The sequence below is a fragment of the Natator depressus genome, chromosome 4 (assembly GCF_965152275.1).
Source record: "Natator depressus isolate rNatDep1 chromosome 4, rNatDep2.hap1, whole genome shotgun sequence".
Classification (NCBI taxonomy): domain Eukaryota; kingdom Metazoa; phylum Chordata; order Testudines; family Cheloniidae; genus Natator; species Natator depressus.
The window spans coordinates 39158413-39179308 of NC_134237.1; the positions used below are offsets into that span (position 1 = coordinate 39158413).

General features: G+C 42.6%; 1 protein-coding gene and 1 long non-coding RNA gene across 8 annotated transcripts in view; one reads left to right on the forward strand and one right to left on the reverse strand.

Annotated features, from left to right (window-relative positions):
• The window catches only part of LOC141986375 (uncharacterized), a 143093-nt gene that overhangs the window by 25996 nt on the left and 96201 nt on the right, over nt 1-20896 (forward strand). The gene's annotated exons all lie outside the window — the stretch shown is intronic.
• On the reverse strand, nt 8259-19244 carry FABP2 (fatty acid binding protein 2). Its single transcript, XM_074950017.1, has 5 exons — nt 19149-19244; nt 14250-14362; nt 12794-12966; nt 11008-11115; nt 8259-8423 (listed from the first exon to the last, which is right to left on the reverse strand). Exons 2-5 carry the CDS (start codon nt 14314-14316, stop codon nt 8373-8375), a joined length of 399 nt encoding a protein of 132 aa, XP_074806118.1. The 5' UTR covers nt 14317-14362; nt 19149-19244; the 3' UTR covers nt 8259-8372.

Consider the following 20896-nt stretch of genomic DNA (forward strand, 5'->3'; position numbering starts at 1 on the left):
GATCCCACAGCAGCCAAAGTGACCATTTGGGCAGCTATGGGCTCATTCTAGGCAGGGTGGGTGTGCCTATGCAAATGAGATCAGCCCCTGACGTTCTTTTCCACAACTTGCCACACCTCACCACCAGATGTCAGGGTGGAGCTCATCCTGACACTGCTTACATGTGCTAATGGGGAGTCTGATTTAGAGACTGCTAGAGATTTGGGTTTTTGAAGCTGAAGGATGTGCGGTTTTTATTTGACACCACAAACATATAGCTGATGAGCAGTCTGATGGACATGCTTTACTAGAGGTGTTATATAGTCTCCAGTGAGTATTTATGATAATACCTCATATTCTGTGTCACTTACCTGAGGATTTCATGTATAACATGTATAAATCCACTGATACACAGTCTCCTTTCTCTGGTATTCAGTAGCAATAAAGTAGTGTCCCTAGCAATCACACCTTCACATGACAACACTTGCAGAAACACATTCCAAACAAACAAGTCAAAACAGGTCCTGTAGCCTAGTGGTAATGTTTTGCACTGTCATGTGTCAGATACTTATGTTACAGTGCTGGGTGTGGTACAGATACCTAGGATCAGTAGGAGAGCTCTGTGTAGCTCAGAAGTTAGTCTTTCACAAACAGCAGTTGGTCCAGTAAAAGATATTACCTCACCTCCCTTGGGTTTCTAGATCACTAGACTATGTGGGTTGGAGTTCTATTGCTTTTCTCCCACTTCCTTAGCCAGAAAGATCTAGGGTTGCAGAGGCAGCATGCTTAATTCAAGGGGAAAGGAAAAGGCACATCATGAGACTCAATATTTCTCTCTTAGTCAATGAAGAGTGTGTTCATGGGCTCAAAAAACATTTAGTTTGAATCCTTGAACATTTGGAAGCTGCCTCATCAGTTTTGTCCTTTATAGTATAGTAGTAATATTGACAGCATGCCATGCATCACAGGTTCAGTTCCGCAACATGTTTTTTGTTACTAGGATTCCAATCCTGAAATTGGTAGGTAGGCCCCCATACCTGCATGGAGCCCCATTGAAGTTAATAGGGTTCATACAGGCACAGGGGTCAATCTACTCACCTGAAGCTCATTGCAAGGTCAAGTCTTTAATTCTTTACCCGTTCTCTCATTTTTCTTTAAAGGCCATTATCTTTCCCCAATGAGCGTACAAAGTTCCATCACATTCAGTTTTGGTCTTGTAGTTGGATTTGAACCAGGGGTGAATGTTATTTACTTCTACTTACATTCAGTATCCAGCCTCACACATCTTTATTCATGTGATTAGTCCCATTTAAGTTAACATTGCCATCTTCATAATGTATGCTAGCTCCAAAAATGTTGTTGTCTGATGGGTCTGTCCACCAGCTTGGGGACAAAACAGTCAGCCAAGCCCAACTCTGTGTTAGCCTTCTACAGAGGCTCTTTTATTCCTCTGCCACACAAATGTAAGAAATATGAAAAAGTCCTTTACTCCCTAGTTGCTTAAGTTTTACAGTTTTTCTTTAGCCTCAGAGCAGACTAACCCTCTGTTACTACTTAGAAAAGTTCTTTCACACTCTCTGTTGGAGAGCTGGGATCTCATTTATATCTTCCAGCTGGGAATCAGAGCCAATTGCTGCTTAGCTGGATCAGCTGATTTCCAACACCTACCTGCTGGGGCTTTGTGATGGGTTGGATCACAGAAACCCCCATGGGGCTGCCAGCTGATGTGCCAAGACTACTTCTGCCCCTGCTTCCCTGCTAGCTTGGGACTCCAGAGCCCTGCCTGGCTGTGCCAGACATGCTTGCTGGCCACAAACACAGACCCAGGTCTGAAGCACATCCCACAAACTGCAAGCTAAACTGAAAGCAGTGTAAGAAGTGTTCCTCTCTCTAACACTCAGATGCCCAACTCCCAGTGGGGTCAAAACCCCAAATAAATCCATTTTACCCTGTATAAAGCTTATACAGGGTAAACTCAAATTGTTCACCCTTATAACACTGATAGAGAGATATGCACAGCTGTCTCCCCCCCCCCCCGGTATTAATACATACTCTGGGTTAAATAGTAAGTAAAAAGTGATTTTATTAAATAAAGTAATTAGGATTTAATGGTTCCAAATAGTAACAGAACAAAGTGAATTACCAAGCAAAATAAAATAGAACACACAAGTCTATGCCTAATACAGTAAGAAAACCGAATACAGATAAAACCTTACCCTCAGAAGAGTTCCAGTAAGCTTCCTTATACAGACTAATCTCCTAGTCTAGGTCCGGGAATCATTCACACCCCCTGTGGTTACAGTCCTTTGTTTCAGTTTCTTTCGGGTATCCTTTGGGGTGGAGAGTCTATCTCCTGAGCCAGCTGAAGACAAAATAGAGTGGTCTCCCAGGGGTTTAAATAGAGTTTTGGAATCACATGGGCAAGTCACATGTCCATGCATGACTCAGTTTTTACAGGCAGCAGCCATTACCCACATGCTATCTTGAATGTGCCTGGGAAGACTTCTTATGTGGATTGGAGCCTTCCAAGAGCCATTGTTTGTTAAGTGTTTCTTGATTGGGCACTTAATTTGCACCTTCCTTTCTCAAGAAGCTGTCCAAATGCTTTACTAAGGCTACTTAAAAATCAAGCAAGTACACAGTCAATATTCATAACTTCAAATACAAAAATGATACATGCATACAAATAGGATGAATAGATTCAATAGATCATAACCTTTACAGAGATATATTACGTGGCATATGTAGCATAAAACATATTTTAGTTATGTCATATATACATTCATAAGTATATTTCCATAAAGCCTTATGCGGTGCAACATCACAGGCTCTCCTTAGGCCAAGGCTTGCTGTTCACTGGTTCCACAGGCCCTTAAAGGGGCAGGCTGCCCTGCTACATATATATATATTTGTATGATAAAATAAATTGATATACATAAGTATATTAAAATAAATTATATATGTAATTTTTTGAAAACAAATTTAGTTAATCCTTAATGTAGGATTGGTGTCCTATTCTTTATGGCACATTCAACTGGAATATTAGTTGGTGAATCAGGCTATTACTGTTTTTAAAAGTTTCAAAGTAACAGCCGTATTAGTCTGTATTCGCAAAAAGAAAAGGATGCATCCGATGAAGTGAGCTGTAGCTCACGAAAGCTTATGCTCAAATAAATTGGTTAGTCTCTAAGGTGCCACAAGTACTCCTTTTGTTTTTAAAAGTGTTTCATGATAGCATCTAACCAGTAGATGGAGCTCTTAGACTCTGTGGAAAATAATAGCTCTGGTCGGTGAAGTTACAGAAACTGCCAAAAAATTCACCTAATGAAAAATTTTTAAATGCCCAGAAGGAAGAAAGTCCAGGAAGATTAAGAAAGAAATAGCCAGAATAATTACTGTGTAATAGCTGCTCCAAAAGCCATTAATATCACCATAGGTTATTTAAATGTATCCTTTCTGGAAAAGATTCAAGAAGGAGCCTTGGGATTTGGAGGATCCTAGAGATTAGAAGCTGCAAGCAGTATAATACATGGCAGAGTGCTGGCTAGCCATCTGCTGCATGTACAATATCCAGGGATTAGATGCATCTAGAGTCCAAGGTGTTCACCAGAACCCAAAGGAAATGATGTGAACCAAGGGAAGTAGAGCAAGGTTGGAATGGCTAGGAGGCAAGCAACTCAAGGATCGGTAGCACACATGGGTGGCTACCATGGTAAGTGGTAAAGGTTTGTGGATCCAGGACCAGTTTAGTGTGAATTCACCTTTTAGCTCTTTTTAAAGAGATGGATGAATCAAATTCTATATTTTTATCAGTGATCTAGGAAAAAATTCATGAAATCATTATTGATAAAGTTTGCATGACACAAAGATTGGTGAGGCGGGAGGTAATGTTGAAGACAGGTCACTGACACAGAGAAATCTTGATCTTTTGATAAACTGGGAACAAACCAGATAAGTGTGTTTTAATACAAAGGCAAGCTCATATGAATAGGAACAATGAGTGGTGAGTTATGAGATGGGTGACTTAATCCTGCAAAGAAGTGACTGTGAAAAGCGTTTAGGGATCCTTGTAGATGACCAGCTGAACATAAGAATGGCCCCACTGGGTCAGACCAAGGTCCATCTAGCCCAGTATCCTGTCTTCTGACAGTGGCCAGTGCCAGGTGCTCCAGAGAGAATGAACAAAACAGGTAATCATCAAGTGATCCATACCCTGTCACTCTTTCCCAGCTTCTGGCAAACAGAGGCTAGGGACACCATCCCTGCCCAACCTGGCTAATAGCCATTGATGGACCTATCCTCCATGAATTTATCTAGTTTTTTTTTGAAACCTGTTATGGTCTTGGACTTCACAACATCATCTGGCAAGGAGTTCCACACATTAACTGTGCATTATGTGAAGAAATACTTCCTTTTATTTGTTTTAAACCTGCTGCCTATTAATTTCATTTGATGACTCCTAGTTCTTGTGTTATGAGAAGTAGTAAACAACACTTCCTTATCTACTTTCTCTACACCAGTCATGATTTAATAGACCTCAATCATATCTCCCCTTAGGCATCTCTTTTCCAAGCTGAAAAGTCCCAGTCTTATTAATCTCTCCTCATACAGAAGCCGTTCCATACCCCTAATCATTTTTGTTGCCCTTTTCTGAACCTTTTCCAGTTCCAGTGTATCTTTTTTGAGATGGGGCGACCACATCTGCACACAGTATTCAAGATGTGGGCATACCATGGATTTATACAGAGGCAACATGATATTTTCTTTACTATTATCTATCCCTTTCTTAACTATTCCCAGCATTCTGTCCCTTTTTGGACTGCTGCTGCACATTGAGTGGACATTTTCAGAGAACTATCCACAATGACTCCAAGATCTCTTTCTTGAGTGGTAACGGCTAATTTAGACCCCATCATTTTGTATGTATAGTTGGGATTATGCTTTCCAATGTGCATTACTTTGCATTTATTAACATTAAATTTCATCTGCCATTTTGTTGCCCAGTCACCCAGTTTTGAGAGATCCTTTTGTAGCTATTCACAGTCTGTCTGGGTCTTAACTATCTTCAGTAATTTTGTATGTAATTTTGAACTTGAACTCTTGATATAATGTTGTATTGAGAAAGACTAATGCAATCTTTAAATGTATAAACAGGGGAACATCAAACAGAATTAGGGAATTCTTTTACTTACATTTGCATTTTTATATTGCATTGGTTAGACTGAAATACTGGAATACCAAGTCCAGTTTGGCTGTCAACACTTTAAGATGTAGAAAAATTAGAGAGGATTCAGAGAAGAGCTACAAGAATTATTTGAGATCGGAAAAACCTGCCTAAAAAATGAGAGATTGCCTTCAATACATGTGTTGTTAAAGAGAAAAAGTTAAGAGGGGTCTTGATCATGATATATAAACACCTACACAGGGAGAAGATAGACATCTGCCACTAGGGGGCTTTTAATATACCAAACAGAGGCATAACAAGATCCAATGGATGGAAGCTGCAATTAGAAAAAATCAAATTGGAAGTTAGATGCAACTTTTTAACAATAGAGGACACCATTGGAACTGCTTATCAAAGGCTATGGTAAATTCATAACCACTTGGAACCTTTGTGTTGATTTTAGATGTCTTTCTGAAGGCAGTGCTCTATCTCAACCACAAGTTACTGTGCTTGGTAGTGTTTACTTAAATAGTGGTGAAGAATAATTTCTCCACGGCAAGAATTACTAGGTTAAATGCTATGGCCTGTGCTATACCGGAGGCCAGACTGCATGATTATAGTGTTCTCTTCTGGCCCTAAAATCTAAGAATCTATAAACATCACAAATAGTTGCCCTATTTATCCATATTCATGTTCTTTGAGCATTTAACCAGCCATCCCACATCTGCTGCTGCCGGAAGTGCTGACAGACCTGAGCTAGAAGAGTTAAGCTGTACAGCTAGCTTTACAGCCTGGCCGGCAGAAACCTCAATCCCTTTCCTCCAAGTCCTGCTGGAGGAGAGGACATATCCCAACTCTCCCCTCCACTGGCCTCAGGCAGAGGAAAACAAAGGTTGTCTTCAGTCAGATCTAATTCCGTATGGCTGTTGGAGGGTAAGGAAGATGTTTTCTGATGCATCAATTTCCTAGGGCTGTTTGGATATGTGATTCCTTAACAGCCCAAGAGAAGGAAAAGTTGACTTGTGCCAGGACACAACCTTTTCCTATAAACTTCTCTAGGGATCAACCAGTGGACATGTTTCCCCTATCCTGATTCTTTGGGGAGCCAGTCTGGTATGGCTGCTCTCCCCAGACATTAGGTTCCAGCGTTTCCTGAATGGGGACAGCCTTTTGCAGCAGGACATAGAGGTAACCTCTAGGTCTTGCAGAGGGGACCATTGTGTCTGACCTCAACCCCTTTCCTTCAGAAGTCTATATAAGGTAAAGAAATGGAGTCCAGTCCTGCAGTGGGGAGGTGGAAAGTCAGTTCAAATAGTAATCATATTCAGGTGCGGGTGTTTCCAAATATCAGGACCACTAAATATGAATCTCTTTTGAAAAATGGGCTATTTGGCCACCTCCTCCATACTTGCTACTGCAGTATCTGGAATGCATGTAATAGAATCATAGAAGTATAGGGTTGGAAGGGACCTTGAGAGGTCATCTAGTCCAGCCCCCTGTGCCGAGGCAGGACCAAGCAAATTTAGACCAGCCTGGCAGGTATTTGTCTAGCCCATTCTTAAAAACCTCCAATGACGGGAATTCCACAATCTCTCTTGGAAGCCTATTCCAATGCTTAACAAACCTTATTGTTAGAAAGTTTTTGCAAACATCTAACCTAAATCTCTCTTGCTGCAGATTAAGCCCCATTACTTCTTATCCTAGCTTCGGTGGACACAGGGAATAATTGATCTCCATTCTCTTTATAACCGCCTTTACCATATTTGAAACCCATCAGGTCCCCTCTCGGTCTTCTTTTCCTAAAACTAAATTAACATGTCCAGTTTTTTTAACCTTTCTTTGCAGGTCAGATTTTTAAAACCTTTTATCATTTTTGTTGCACCCCTCTGGCCTCTCTCTTTCTTTATCTGGATTCACTACTCCAGGTGAGGCCTCAATGCATTTATAGATTCGCTTCTTATTGACTCTTATGTCCCAAGGTGTAGCTCATTTTGTGCCTTAACTTTTCTGATTTTGTCCCTACATTTGTATGCTACTCTTTTCTACGTATCCTTAGCAATTCATCCATGTTTCCATTTTTTGTAGCATTCCTTTTTGGTTTTTCAGGTCACTAAGCAGCTCTCACGAGTCTTCTTATTTTTCTTTTGCAACAAGATAGTTTGCTGTTGTGGCTTTAATATTGTCTCTCTGAGAAACTGCCACCTCTCCTGAACTACTTTTTCCCTTGTCTTTTCTTCCCATGGGGATCTTACCTACCTGTTCTCTGAGTTTGTTAATATCACTGAATATATCTCCATTTCCTGTGCTGTGTTGGAAAGAGACTTTGGTTGTACTCTCTTATCTTATTTAGCAAAGTTTCATGACAATCCCATTGGAAAAAATCATATGGAAAAAGCTAGTGAGCTAGAGAATATAGAAGGAAAAACACAGAAGGCCAAATTTCTTCCGAATTGGCCCATACACAGATTACATCAAATAATAGGTAGTTAGATTGGATTACAGCTCTGGTATCTACAACCTGCTCCAAAATGTTACAGTAAAAATATTAGAAAAGAAATTAGATAAGGGCATGGGCCACATATATCTTTATTAATTTAAAATTGATTATTGGATTTGCTGTCCTAGAGGTCCTTTGTTATTGCATGACTTCACTGAAAAAAAACAAACAAGTAAATGTACAGTAAGGGCCTGATCCAACTCCCATTGACATCAGCAGGAGTTGGATTGATCTTTCTTGGAAATGAACTATATTATCAGAGTCACAATCTTTACAGCTACAGAAACACAAACTTCCAGGAGTTATGTACGTGGAAGGGCTGCAGGATCTTGGGGATTTGGTTTTTTGCAGGGGAGGTTATTTGTTTTTTGTTTGTTTAAAATTATACAACCAATGTGATTCAATATACAATACATGAAGAAACATTACAACAACAAACACCTTTTATGGTGATAAAAGCAAATTGCCACTTGAAAAATCAGTGCAGAAACAATATTTATTTTCATTTACAAAATGTAAATAGTTTCTACAGCCCTTAACAATGCCATATATCAAAACAGTTATTGATATGTAATACAAATATGTAATATTGGCAGACTGGAAGTGCAAAATGTTGGCCTGTGTTTAAATCAAGACTAATCAATCAGTAACTTGGTGCTTGTTGGGCAAGGGAAACAGTTGCCACATACAACATGATTCTTCTCGCATCAGATTTCTTTCTGGGCTTGAGGTTTAAACCCTTTTAAAGATTCTCTTGGCTTCAACTCCTTCATATATGTAAGTCTGAAAGAGATTAATGAAGAGGAAAAGACTTTCATCACTTACTGTTTCCATTGAGATTTATTTTACAGTTCCCGTCAAGAGAGTGTTTATTGTCCATCACAGGTTTACAGCCTAAGGGCTCAGTGGAGAGTGAGTTTGCATGTTGGGGGGGGGGGGGGGGCAGGTGAGAAAACCTGGATTTGTGCTGGAAATGGCCTACCTTGATTATCATGCACATTGTAGGGAGAGTGGTCACTTTGGATGGGCTATTACCAGCAGGAGAGTGAGTTTGTGTGTGTGTGGGGGGGGGGAGGGGTGAGAAAACCTGGATTTGTGCTGGAAATGGCCCAACTTGATGATCACTTTAGATAAGCTATTACCAGCAGGAGAGTGGGGTGGGAGGAGGTATTGTTTCATGGTCTCTGTGTATATAATGTCTTCTGCAGTTTCCACAGTATGCATCCGATGAAGTGAGCTGTAGCTCACGAAAGCTCATGCTCAAATAAATTGGTTAGTCTCTAAGGTGCCACAAGTCCTCCTTTTCTTTTTGCCACTACATCAGTAACCCTCACTCATGTGAGTAGTTCCATCAAAATCAAAGAGAAAGACTATAGGTCAGGATTGTGGATTTTTAAAATCTTCAGACCTAGACCCACACTCCCTTAATTAGGCCTGGTCTACACTAAGAAGTTAGCTTACCCCAGCTATGTTGCTCAGGGGTGTGAAAGATCCACAGCTCTGAGCAACATAGGTAAGCTAATTTAACTCTCAGCATAGACAGTGCTAGATTGACAGAAGAATTCTTCCATCAACCTAGCTACTGCCTCTCAGAGAGGTAGGTTACCTACACTGACAGGAGAACCCCTCCTCAGGGGCAGCAGGTTTGTATACTTTTTGGTGGTGCCCGAACGGGTCCAAGTCCCCACGACGCACACCTGCCTTGTAAGCTGATACATATTTTTTAAAATAATGTTAAAATGTACTGGAAACAGTAAGAGTTTAACAGTTTCCCTATATTGCACAATGTGTGAGAGGGTGGGGGGATGAGAGCTGGGGGATGTGAGAGGGCTCAGGGCTAGGGCAGAGGGTTGGGATGTGGGGGGGATGAGGGCTCTGGGGTTTGGGGTGTGGGAGGGGCTTAGGGCTAGGGCAGAGGTTTGGGGTGCGGGGGGATTAGGGCTCTGGCTGGGGGTGAGGGCTCTGGGGTTTGGGGTGTGGGAGGGGCTCAGGCCTAGGGCAGAGGTTTGGGGTGCAGGGATGAGGGCTGCGGGGTGGGGCTGGGGATGAGAGGTTCACGGTGCAGGAGGGGGCTCAGGGCTGGAGTGCGGGGGCGGGTGAGGGCTCTCACTCAGGATGCAGGTTCTGGGGTGGGGCAGGGCTGGGGATAAGGAGTTTGGGGCGCAGGCAGGCTGCCCCGGGGCTGGGGCCAGAGAGGTGGACTCCACAGGCCTCCCAGCCCTCTCCCCCCAGGCAGCACACTCACCCGACACCGGCACTGCACATGCTCCTAGGGGCTGGGCCCCTCTCAGGTCCAGGAAGCCCCCTTGCCTCCCCTGTGGTGGGTGCCAGGGGGGCGGGGAGGGCTCCCATCACATGTGCACCTCCTCCCTCTGCAGGCGCTGCCTCAACCTGCTGCCGGTGCCACTCCCTTTTGTAGCCAGCAGTGGCTGGCAAGGGAGCACAGTGCGGAGCAGCAGGGCAGCTGCCCAGGGTGCAGGCAGGGATGCTCCAGGGGAGGTGCACAGGGGCAGCAGGTGGGGCCGGGGGATGCTCAAGGGGAGGTGCGCTGGGGCAGCAGGTGGAGCCAGGGGAGAGACCTGGCCTCAAACATTGGTGGAGCCAGGCCCCCAGGCCCTGAATTTGTTGGAGCAGGGGCACCACAGGCCCATATAACTCACTCCCATGCCCATCCTGCTGGGGTAGGTAGCGTCTACACTGACGCATTACAGTGGCACAGCTTCTTCACTGCAGGTGTGCCCCTGTAGCATTTCAAGTATGGACAAGCCCTTAATCCAGGCGTGAAGATTAAGGCTGGATCATTAACGGAGGATGGAAGTTTTGTGGTTATGACACAGGAGTGGATCTCAAGATACCAGATTTCAATGTGCAGCTCTGCCATAGACATCTTGTGTGATTTGGGATGTCATTTAATATAACTGTGCCTCAACTCCCCATCTCTAAAATATGTGGATAATATGCCTTTTCTACCTCACAAGGGCTTGAGAAGACATATTCATTACCAGCTGTGAGGAACTCAGATCCTATTGTGAGAATGGCCTTATTAGAACCTAACAGATTCAGGACCTTTGGTCAGAATAAGCATGGACTCAGCATTGGGCTCCTTTAGAGTTAGCTCAGGCTGCACTCAGATAATTGAAATGAATGCAAGTGGGTAGGAAAATAGAAAGATTAGAGTAAGTCAAAAAAGTTCAATATTTGAAATTCAATGATTTTTTTGAATTTCAAAATTTCAAATTTTTAATAAAAAATAGGATTTTTAAAAAATAAATTAATGATACTTCCCAGTTTCATGCAGCTTTAAGAGAGGGCTCAGATCTTTATAGTTTGATGCTGTGCATAAAGGAAAAAAATTGACTTAACTCACCTGAATTAATTCATCTCCTACCAGTTCTCTGAATGCTTTGAGCTCTTTCCCATTATCTTTCCGGTTGAATTTTCCCACAAGCTTATTTCCTTCCAGATTCCAAGTACCCTACAGTGTAAAAATAAAAAAATCCAAGGAATTCATGACAATGTTGATCTTGTATATGTATTCTTTGGCTGTTAAAAAAGCACCAAAGTGGTAAAGCAATGAATATCAGATTTTCGCAAATGGCCGGTACAGTAAAGGAGTTTTACCCCCTCCACAACAACCAAAGCACTTCTAGTTTTGATTATATATATATAAAGTTTTTAAACACATACTCACACACATATATATAAGCGTTCTTTTAGTTTGTCACTTTGACCATGTAACCTGTCTTTGCATCCCTCCACTGACTCCCCCTTCTCCTTTATATCAAATATAGCTGCTTATCTTCACTTTCAAGGCCCTTCACAGTCAATGCCCACCCTATATATCATCTCGTATTCACCATTGAGCGGTCTGTGCTCACCTCTGATCAGCCCATGATGCCAGCCTCCACTGCCCACTTGTTAAATTTCCAGACAAACACTTGCATGCTTTCCCCCAGGCTATCCCACATGCTTGGGACTTGCGCCCCATAAACCACTACAAAGCTGCTTCGTTATCCACCTTCAAATCCCTACTCAGAATTGTTTTATCATGATGCATAGATAAAGCTTGACAACGGTCAGGCTGCTCGTGTGCTCAGACCACTGCCTATCATGCAGACCAGTATTGTCTCATTGTTTTCTTGTATTCCCCCACCTCTCTGTATCCATCTGTTGTCTCTTGTATTATAGTTAGAATGTAAGCCTCTTGGGGTAGGGAACATCTTTTTGTTCTGTGTTTGTATAGCCGCTCGCACAAGGGGCCCTGGTCCAGGACTAAGGCTCCTAGCTGCTACAGTAATACAAATAAAAATAATAAATATTATAATATGTATTGGGTGACTACAATTCTCCTTCCCACAGACCTCAGGGTCCATACGCATAATTAAATGAATACATTAATCTGCCGCTTTCTCTGACATAGAAAGAATAGTCCCTCACAAATAACCAATCCCATTTCATTCTCTATCACACCCTACTACGGACTCTGACCCTCCCTACTTCTCAGACAAATGTCTGAGAGAGACAGTGGGTGTTTCATTGCACTCAAAGAGCCAAAAGACCCTTGCTTCACCAGACCAGCTGAGGCAATGAATTGCAGAATTAGGGGCCCTGTAAGAAGGCTCTGCCTACAAACCTATCATGTTCAAAGTTAGGGGGTGAAATTCTGGCTCAATTAGAGTCAATGACAAAACTCTCCTTGACTTCAGTGGTACCAGCATTTCTCCTAGGTCCTTTTTAGTCAATCCCTCTAACTGATTTCAGCTGCCACTGTAGTTCATGTGGCAGAAGATTGTCTCTCAGGTAGCCAGTCCGATGTCACATTGAATTTCCTACAGTAATGTCAACACTTGGACATTGCTCAGGCAAACATGAAACCAGTGCAACTGCTAAAGGGCAAGTGTAATACACTCCTGTTAGCTCACACCACATTGATATCCTGGTTCATTGTAAGGGATTTGATTTTTATATAAACCAAGTGAATAAATGTTTCATTGCTCTGGCCTTATGCTTAAAAAGACAGATTCTGCTCTCTGCTACATGGGTTCACATTCCTAGACAGAGTAAAATTTAAAATAAAATCAGAAAGATGAATAAAACATCCCAGCAATAACTTTATTAAATACAGGCTTATCATATAAAAGTGGATTTCTTACACTGAGCTCAGTTCCATCAGCCAGGGTGTATTCAAAATGGACTCCCAGTATGAATATTATTTCTATGGTTCGAAAAGTACTTGATTCCTTGATAGTGAATTTGTTTTCCTCCTGCTGAATAGTGATTTTCAAGTTGTCATGGGCTCCTAGCTTTCTCTTCACTATATTAATACCTAGAAAAACAATTGGACATCAAGCAACTTAAATTGCAGCATCAGGTTTGTATATTTTCCAATGACCTTTTTTGGGCAAGTGAATTTAATAAACTATGGGCCTTACTGGAGCTCTTTGGTCCAGGTTCTTCACCTTCATCTTTCACTTTGTGTAGCCATTTTCACCTGTGCAAAGTTGGTGCAAGACACTGCCAAGGGAATGATTGCATTTCCCACCCACTTTGTAGAGGTTTAAATGACTACACAGGGTGCAAGGCAGTGGCAAATCAGCTCCTTTGTTGGACTGGCCATGCGTGCAGAACTTAATCTCTATTTTTCTTTTTCTGTTTTATTTCCAGGTGCCTAATCTTTCAGTATGGCGCCTTGTGTTTGTGGGTGCACTTTGACTGAACCAAACTCATTTCAAACTCATTTTCCCCATTGATGATTTAGTCCTGTGGCCGAAAAAGCAGGAAAATTCCCAATCTCCCCTTCCCCCCACCCTGAGCAATTAAACTAATCAGAAATTAATTAAATATCACAAGACATAAATGATTGCTTAGCTGTATATTGTCTTCCCTGTTTCTAAAACTGCACATGAAAATTCCTCTTCACCCTTCCAGACATTGAAGCCCATCAGCCATAATAGGGGACATTCTCAAAAGCAGCTTCTAAAATGGGATCCCCAGTTTTAGACACCTAAATTACACCTCTGTACCAGTTGGCATGTTGCCTGCAGAACTTTTCTGCAGTAATCTACCTTGCTCTCTTTCTGAACTTTATGGAAAAGTGCTATAGAATTTAATAGGGACGGAACCAAATGCAGTTTATAGGAAATAAATAGGTTCTCTAGAAATAAGTCTAAAACCTGTATATTAAGAGAGAATGATCTTTCTATGTATTTTTAAACCCACCTTATCAAATGTAATGGAAAATCATATTCATGCTATAGAATTATATAGAAAGATTATCATTCTTTTAAATTCTATAGGACTTTTCCATAAGAAAAAAGAAAAAAACTTCAGTGAAGTGGGAAAATTTTTCTCAGTTATGCCAGCGTAAATCAGGAGTAGTTCCACTGGCATTAAGAGAGTTACTCCAGAGATCAGAATCTGCCCCAATATCTTGATGCTGTCTCTTTCTACAGTGGGGAAAAAAAAGATTATCCTGGAAGAAAATATGAAGTAGTCAGCAGGTGGAGAGGTCAGCAGAGAGGCAGTTAACAGGAGGAGGACCAAGGACAGCACTAGCATTCAGTGATTGCTCTTAGACAATAATGAGGAACTGGAAAAGTAAAAGCTTACCCATCTGCTCCATGAACTTGTCATAGTTTTCACTTCTGTCTACCTTCCAGTTGCCATCAAATGCCATTTTTCTGACTGAAGCAGGAGCTTCTTTGAGACAGCTTCTAGTCAACCTGAGATGCAGCTCAGCTTTAAAAAGGGAATTTATGATCTGTCTTATCTTTGCAGGATGATGTGGCTGGCTAAAGCTCAGCTCATCATGTGACCTCTTCAAGATCAAGTGACCGGATATTCAAGTGACCTGTCTTTTCGCCCCACCTTGTCAAACTATGAAATACTTGAATGCCCTGTCTTAAAAGATATAATAGTTACTGTGTTCATGTTACACATGGTGGTGAAAAGTAGTAATTCACTGAAGGTTTCAGAGTAACAGCCGTGTTAGTCTGTATTCGCAAAAAGAAAAGGAGTACTTGTGGCACCTTAGAGACTAACCAATTTATTTGAGCATAAGCTTTCGTGAGCTACAGCTCACTTCATTAGTCTCTGAGGTGCCACAAGTACTCCTTTTCTTAATTCACTGAAGTTACTCTACTGCTCAGGTGAATAGTGCCAGCTGGCTGAGTGGTAGCTCCAGGACTTGCTAGACCAGGCTTTGGCTGATACACTGCGTGATTGATTGCTCTCTACACATAGAATTATAACAGTGCCGGATGTCATTGCAATAGTTCGAGCTCCTCTACCTTTGCAGATTGCAAGACAGAAGGTAAGTTTTCATTAAAAGTGTAACTTCAAAATCAATTAAGATAATTCTTTGGATTGTTATGCCAGATAATGTAGAATGGCTTTTCACTCCAGCCAGTTTCAGTGTATTTATTCAGCTAACATACCAGAGAAGCAAAATAAAGTAGCACAACTAACATGCCCCTTCTTCTACCCTAAAAAATAAAGTGTGAAACACTCTGAGTAAAGAAATTCAGAGTATGGAGCAAAATTGCATAGTCCTATATATATATATATATATATATATATATATATATATATATATATATATATATATATATATATATATATATATATATATATATATATATGGGGCGGGGGGGAGGGGAGCTGCCTTAACAACAATATTTAAGTCTCTATAGTAATGTCTAAATGCAGGTTAACATTACATAGCGCTTATGGAAAAGTTCCAAACAAATTTGCAAAAAGCAAACTTTGCACACTCAAAAAAAGCAGGCAATTTTTTTTTGGTAGAAAAATAAAAGCTCGTTTTGATGGTTAAAATATCAGACATTAAACATCATTTCCAGCACTGAGCACTGCATCCTTTTTGCATTAAGGGCAAAATTAAAACTGCGTCTTGCCCTGAGTAAGGTGCAGTGTGCAACTCTGGAAAGGAAGTGTGACTTGGAGAGTGACAATTCCTTCCCTGCCCATCCTGTTTGCTCGGGGGCTGGAGGTGGGTGGTGGTGGTGGTGGTGGGGAGGGAAGTAATCTACTGGGCCTTAGCAGATAGAGATCACTTTTCCCCATGTTGGCTCTGTTGTGCTGCCTGGAGCACTGGGGTTAGAGACTTACTGTGTGCTGTGTCTACAAGGCATAATCAAGCCCTCAGTGATGAATTACTCTTCTTTTGCAAGCAGATATAGCAATTCTCTTTTTTATTACACTGGAATTTGCCTTTGATCTCCAAAATTATCAGTCTCCCTATATGTCAGATACTATAGGTTAAGTTTATAGATGCTTTGTGTCCGATTATAGTTCATAGCAGTTTACTGATGGTTAATAAATTATTAACTTTATTTTCTTCATGGTTTTTACAGTGGTGAGTCTATTGCAGGAGCGGGCAAACTTTTTGGCCTGAGGGCTGAATCGGATTTCCAGATTTGTATGGAGGGCCAGTTAGGGGAGGCTGTGTCTCCGCAAACAGCCAGGCGTGACCCGGCCCCCGCCTCCTATCTGACCCCCCCGCTTCTCGCCCCTTGACGGCTCCCCTGGGACTCCTGCCCCATCCAACCTCCCATCCTCTGTCCCCTGACAGCCCCCCAGGACTCCTGCCCCATCCACCACCCCCTGCTCTCTGTCCCCTGACCACCCACCCCGACTGCCCCCTGCCACCCCATCCAAACCCCCCATTCCTGACTGCTCCCCCCCGGAACCCCTGCCCCATCCAACCTCCCCATTCCCTGCCCTCTGACCGCCCTGACACCTATCCACACCCCTGACTCCTGACCACAGCCCCCGAACTCCCCTGCCCTCTATTCACCACCACCCCCCGCCCCCTTATCACGCTGCCTGGAGCACTGGTGGCTGCCGGTGCTACAGCTGCACTGCCCAGAGCACTGGGTCAGGCCGCGGCTCTGCAAGTACGCTGCCTGGCCGCCCAGAGCATTGCCGGCCGCGCAGCTCACTGAGGCTGCGGGGGAGGGGGAACAGCATGGCAGGGGCCAGGGACTAGCCTCAAGGGCCAAGAGCTCAGGGGCTGGGTAGGAGGGTCCCGCGGGCCGGATGTGGCCTGCGGGCCATAGTTTGCCCACCTCTGAATCTATTGCCACTGGCCTCATGCAACTTCTGAATAATGTATTTTTCCTATTCAATCCAATAAAATAGAAAGCCTTTGCAATGCTGCTTCTGCAACCTTAAATTCAAGTCCAACATAATACCTAGCACTCCTAACACTTTACAGCTGTAGAAAATTAGCTGCCTATGCTCCTCTGTTGTCAGCAACTAGCAAAATTGAAAATGTTCCATGGAAACAGTGGAAAGAGACCTTTGATTTACATTATTTGGAAGCATATAATGTCCAGCAAATAGGTATACTATTCGCATTTCTTTGGAGCATGCTGAGAGAGGCAACCTACTTCTTGGCTTTACCCTGCTTTGTTTGTGAAAAGCTACCCACTGATTTCACAGTGTCCCAGTCTCTCAGGGAAGTGAACTATGAAGCTAAAACAAAAAAAATTGTTTTGCCTTTTAGTGCTCCTTTGTGCTGGATAAAGATGGCCTCCTACACTTCTAAAAGGTTTTATAATACTTATTTTTTTTCACATCAGAGGTATCTGTCAAGTTCTCCCTTTTCCTTTTCTTGCTGTAAGGAGTTGCTGGTATCTTTGGAGGACCTAAATATTGATGTCACATGAGGCTGTAACTTGAGCTGCATCTAACGGGATTTCACTTTGGCAAAAGCCTGCTCAACTCAGATCACTGAGCACTCGACAGACTTGCTCGAGGGCTACCCTACTGAATTTGCCTCTTTCAATCCCCTTTCAAAACTTCTCCTCTTTCTCAAGTAGCCCCTGGAAAAAATCTGTTTCAGGAAATACTGAGCTGAACATGATAAAGATCATGCCATTGTTCAGTTTTTGCTTAAATACATTATTACTGCTTGACTGCCCTACCTCATTATTATTAACACTGCTCACTCTGTAAAGTATCACCTTAAACTATTCCTACTGACAAAAGGACTCTGAGTAGTGTTGGGCCAGGAAGGGTTTCTCTATCCCACAATTCTTCCAAACATTTAAAGAAAATTACTTCTGTGTTCAGGGGGCTTCCAGGTGCTAATTAAAAGGAGTCCTGGATTCACCAAAACTTCTGTGCACCCAGAACTTTTGTGTAGTCTCTTCCACCCAACAGCTCCCACTCCGGGGTAAATCTTCTTTGACACACTCATCTCACAGTTGGGCTATTGTCTTTCTTCCATTCATGGGTCTTTGGTCTTTCTCCCAGGTAAAGCTGACTAGCCAGCTCAAGTCAACTTGCCACGTGGGCAGTTATCATCTGTATTCTGTACTCTCCATTACAATTTGTTGCTTTGGCTCTACCTCATTTCTCCATGCTGACCCCTCTTCCTGGGGATCTGAATCCCAAGAATGCTGCTTTAATCTGCCTCTGAAGATCTGGCAGATAAATGGGAAGATCTGCCATAGGACCTGTATTTGTGATCATAGAATATCAGGGTTGGAAGGGACCTCAGGAGGTCATCTAGTCCAACCCCCTGCTCAAAGCAGGACCAATCCCCAATTTTTGCCCCAGATCCCTAAATGGCCCCCTCAAGGATTGAACTCACAACCCTGGGTTTAGCAGGCCAGTGCTCAAACCACTGAGCTATCCCTCCCCCCTGATGTTCAGCAACACGTGGGAGAGACACAAAAGGGGGCACCAGCTAAAGGGGGGGCACGTGACCTCCCCACGTGACTCCTACCCGCCCTGAGCCTGGGGCCCCATGCTCTCCCCATCCCCTCCTCTCCCCATCCCACGTTACCTGCCGGGTGGGGGGGCTCTGTCCCGCTGCGCTGCACCGGGCAGCATCCCCTCCCAGGCAGGGCGGCTGGAGGCTGCCCGGGAGAACGCAGCCGCTGTGCTGCACCGGGCAAGCTCTGGCCCTGCCTCTTCCCTTCTGGCTCTGGCCGTGGTGGTTGCTGGCCCCTTGCCCTCCAGCATTTGGGGAGGAGCATGGGACCCTTCTGGGCCCCCACACACGTCGCCACATAGACATTCATTGTCCCTCTGAAGCCTAGTGGTCTTTTAATGATAGAACATGCTGTACTTTTCCACCCTCACAATTCACCTGTGCAGTTTTAGAATATTCATACAGTAAAATCTGATCTTGATTTTCCTCACAGGTAAAAATTATGCCAGCTTCATTCATCTTAAAATCTTTTCTGCCATGGCTCTTATAATAAACTCTGTTTTTCATTTGTTTGTTTGTTTTATCCCAAACGAGGCCTCGACCTGGCCTTTCTAATTACGCCTGTAGTCATTTTTTCCCCGTGATTGAGGTGTTGTGCATGCTTTTGTTTCGCAGGCCTTTTTCCTCCTCTACGAGGTTGTCTGTGCAATTTTTGACACCACAGTTTTGCATTTGAAAACTGTGTCTTCAGTTTTTGAGGATACTATTGAAAAAATCTGTCCCTTAGCATTGCTCATGACATGACATTGTATAGCATGGAGTCCTACCTGGTTGAATTTGAGGCTTCCGGTTGAGGCCTCCTCTCCAATCTGTATCAGTTTTAAAGTGCAGAAAATAGACTACACAACATTTTAACGTTGAAGTTTGATCTGTATTGCCAGGTACTGACCTCTAACTGAGGTGGGTGGAAAGAAATAATTAACCAGCACAGCCATCTAATCATGCCAACACTGATAATCAAGAACATATCACGTAAAGCTGACTATGGAAATTGAATGACATTCCAAAGATCAGGGGGACATGCATGTGTTTACAAGAGATGTCATTCTGCTAATCCCCCTGATGGGCACGCAGCATCCCTCTCCTTCTTGCCTTGTCAGTGCTATAATTTGCCGCCATAGCAGAACCCAAGCTACACAGAGAAAGTTAAGGGTGTCAGACCAAGGTCTGCAATGCCACTTTTCTAGCAAGTGGATTCTAAGAACCTATGACTGTTAGAGCTACTTGGATAAACTGATGGCTGTGGACTTGCTTGGGGGTTAAACACAAGGTTCCTTCTACTGCTAACCTGGCTGGTTCTTCTGGATGTTATTCCCTTTTAGGTAGATGTTCAAGGAGAGTTGGACACGTAAGTCATTTAAGTGCTTCTGGAAAAATCCCACTTTTAATTTCAATCTAAGAATTTATACTGCATCTTTATTTCTATGGGAGATTTGGCTATTCTTACCCAAATAGTCCGTTCCCCTGGTATCCATGTTTTGTCTGGAAGGCTCTAGGTTACTTCTTGTCCACCTACCATCTTACTTCATGAATCAAAATTAAAATTCCTGAGATGTGTTCTTACAGCACACATACAGATTTAAGAGGTGGACACAGAAGTTGGTCACTGTGAACACAGTGAGGATAAGTTCTGAAATTAAAACCCTTTGACCCACCAGAGCATCCAGAAACTGTCACTACCTTAATCAGCACTTTGGAAGGAGAAGACTGACTGGTCAAAACTTAGCATTTCCCTTCTGTGGGGATTCTGAAATTTAAAAAAAAAAAAGTTCCATTTTGGAACTAAAAGTAGAAATTTCCCACAAAGGGAAATTCCCCCAAAAATTCATTTTGAAAAAAAAAATTCAAAATGTTTAGTTTCCAAAGGTTCAAAGTAAAATTCTGAAAAAAATTAGAAATGTCAAAAACTTAGAAGCCCTGGGACCCCTGGCTGAGTCAGGAGCAAAGACTCCCAAATTCAGCAGACTTAAATAGGTTTCTCCTGTACAACTTTATATAGTAGCATGAGCCTACAGCCCTACCATGTACATTCTCCCAATGAAGTATATTAAGCTCATCCTGTTGGGACATTATATCTCTGTTCATTCCCAGCAGATATTCTATACTCTTCTGTACCTATATATAAGTCACATCTTATATTTCTTATTAGGTGCCTATAAAATTTAATCTAGCCAAATATTCCATCCGTAGGGCATTGTACTTGGAAGTTTGTTGGAGTACAGTTAAAACTAAACTAAACATTCAAGGTTGCACATTACTAGTTATAGATAAAGGAGGAATATCCATCCAGTACCCATAATAACCTCTTGATATTGCACCTAAGGACTGAGATTTCATGGGAGCACTTTACTGATAGCACGTTAGATAGCAAGATAGTGGTTAGATTAGCCATATGTAACATGGAGGTTTTTAAAGATAGTGCCTTGTCTTCTTTCATATCTGTTAGGAACACACCCAACTAATCTGTTCATTGAAAAAAAAAAAAAAAAAAAACAGACTAAACTGAACACCCTGC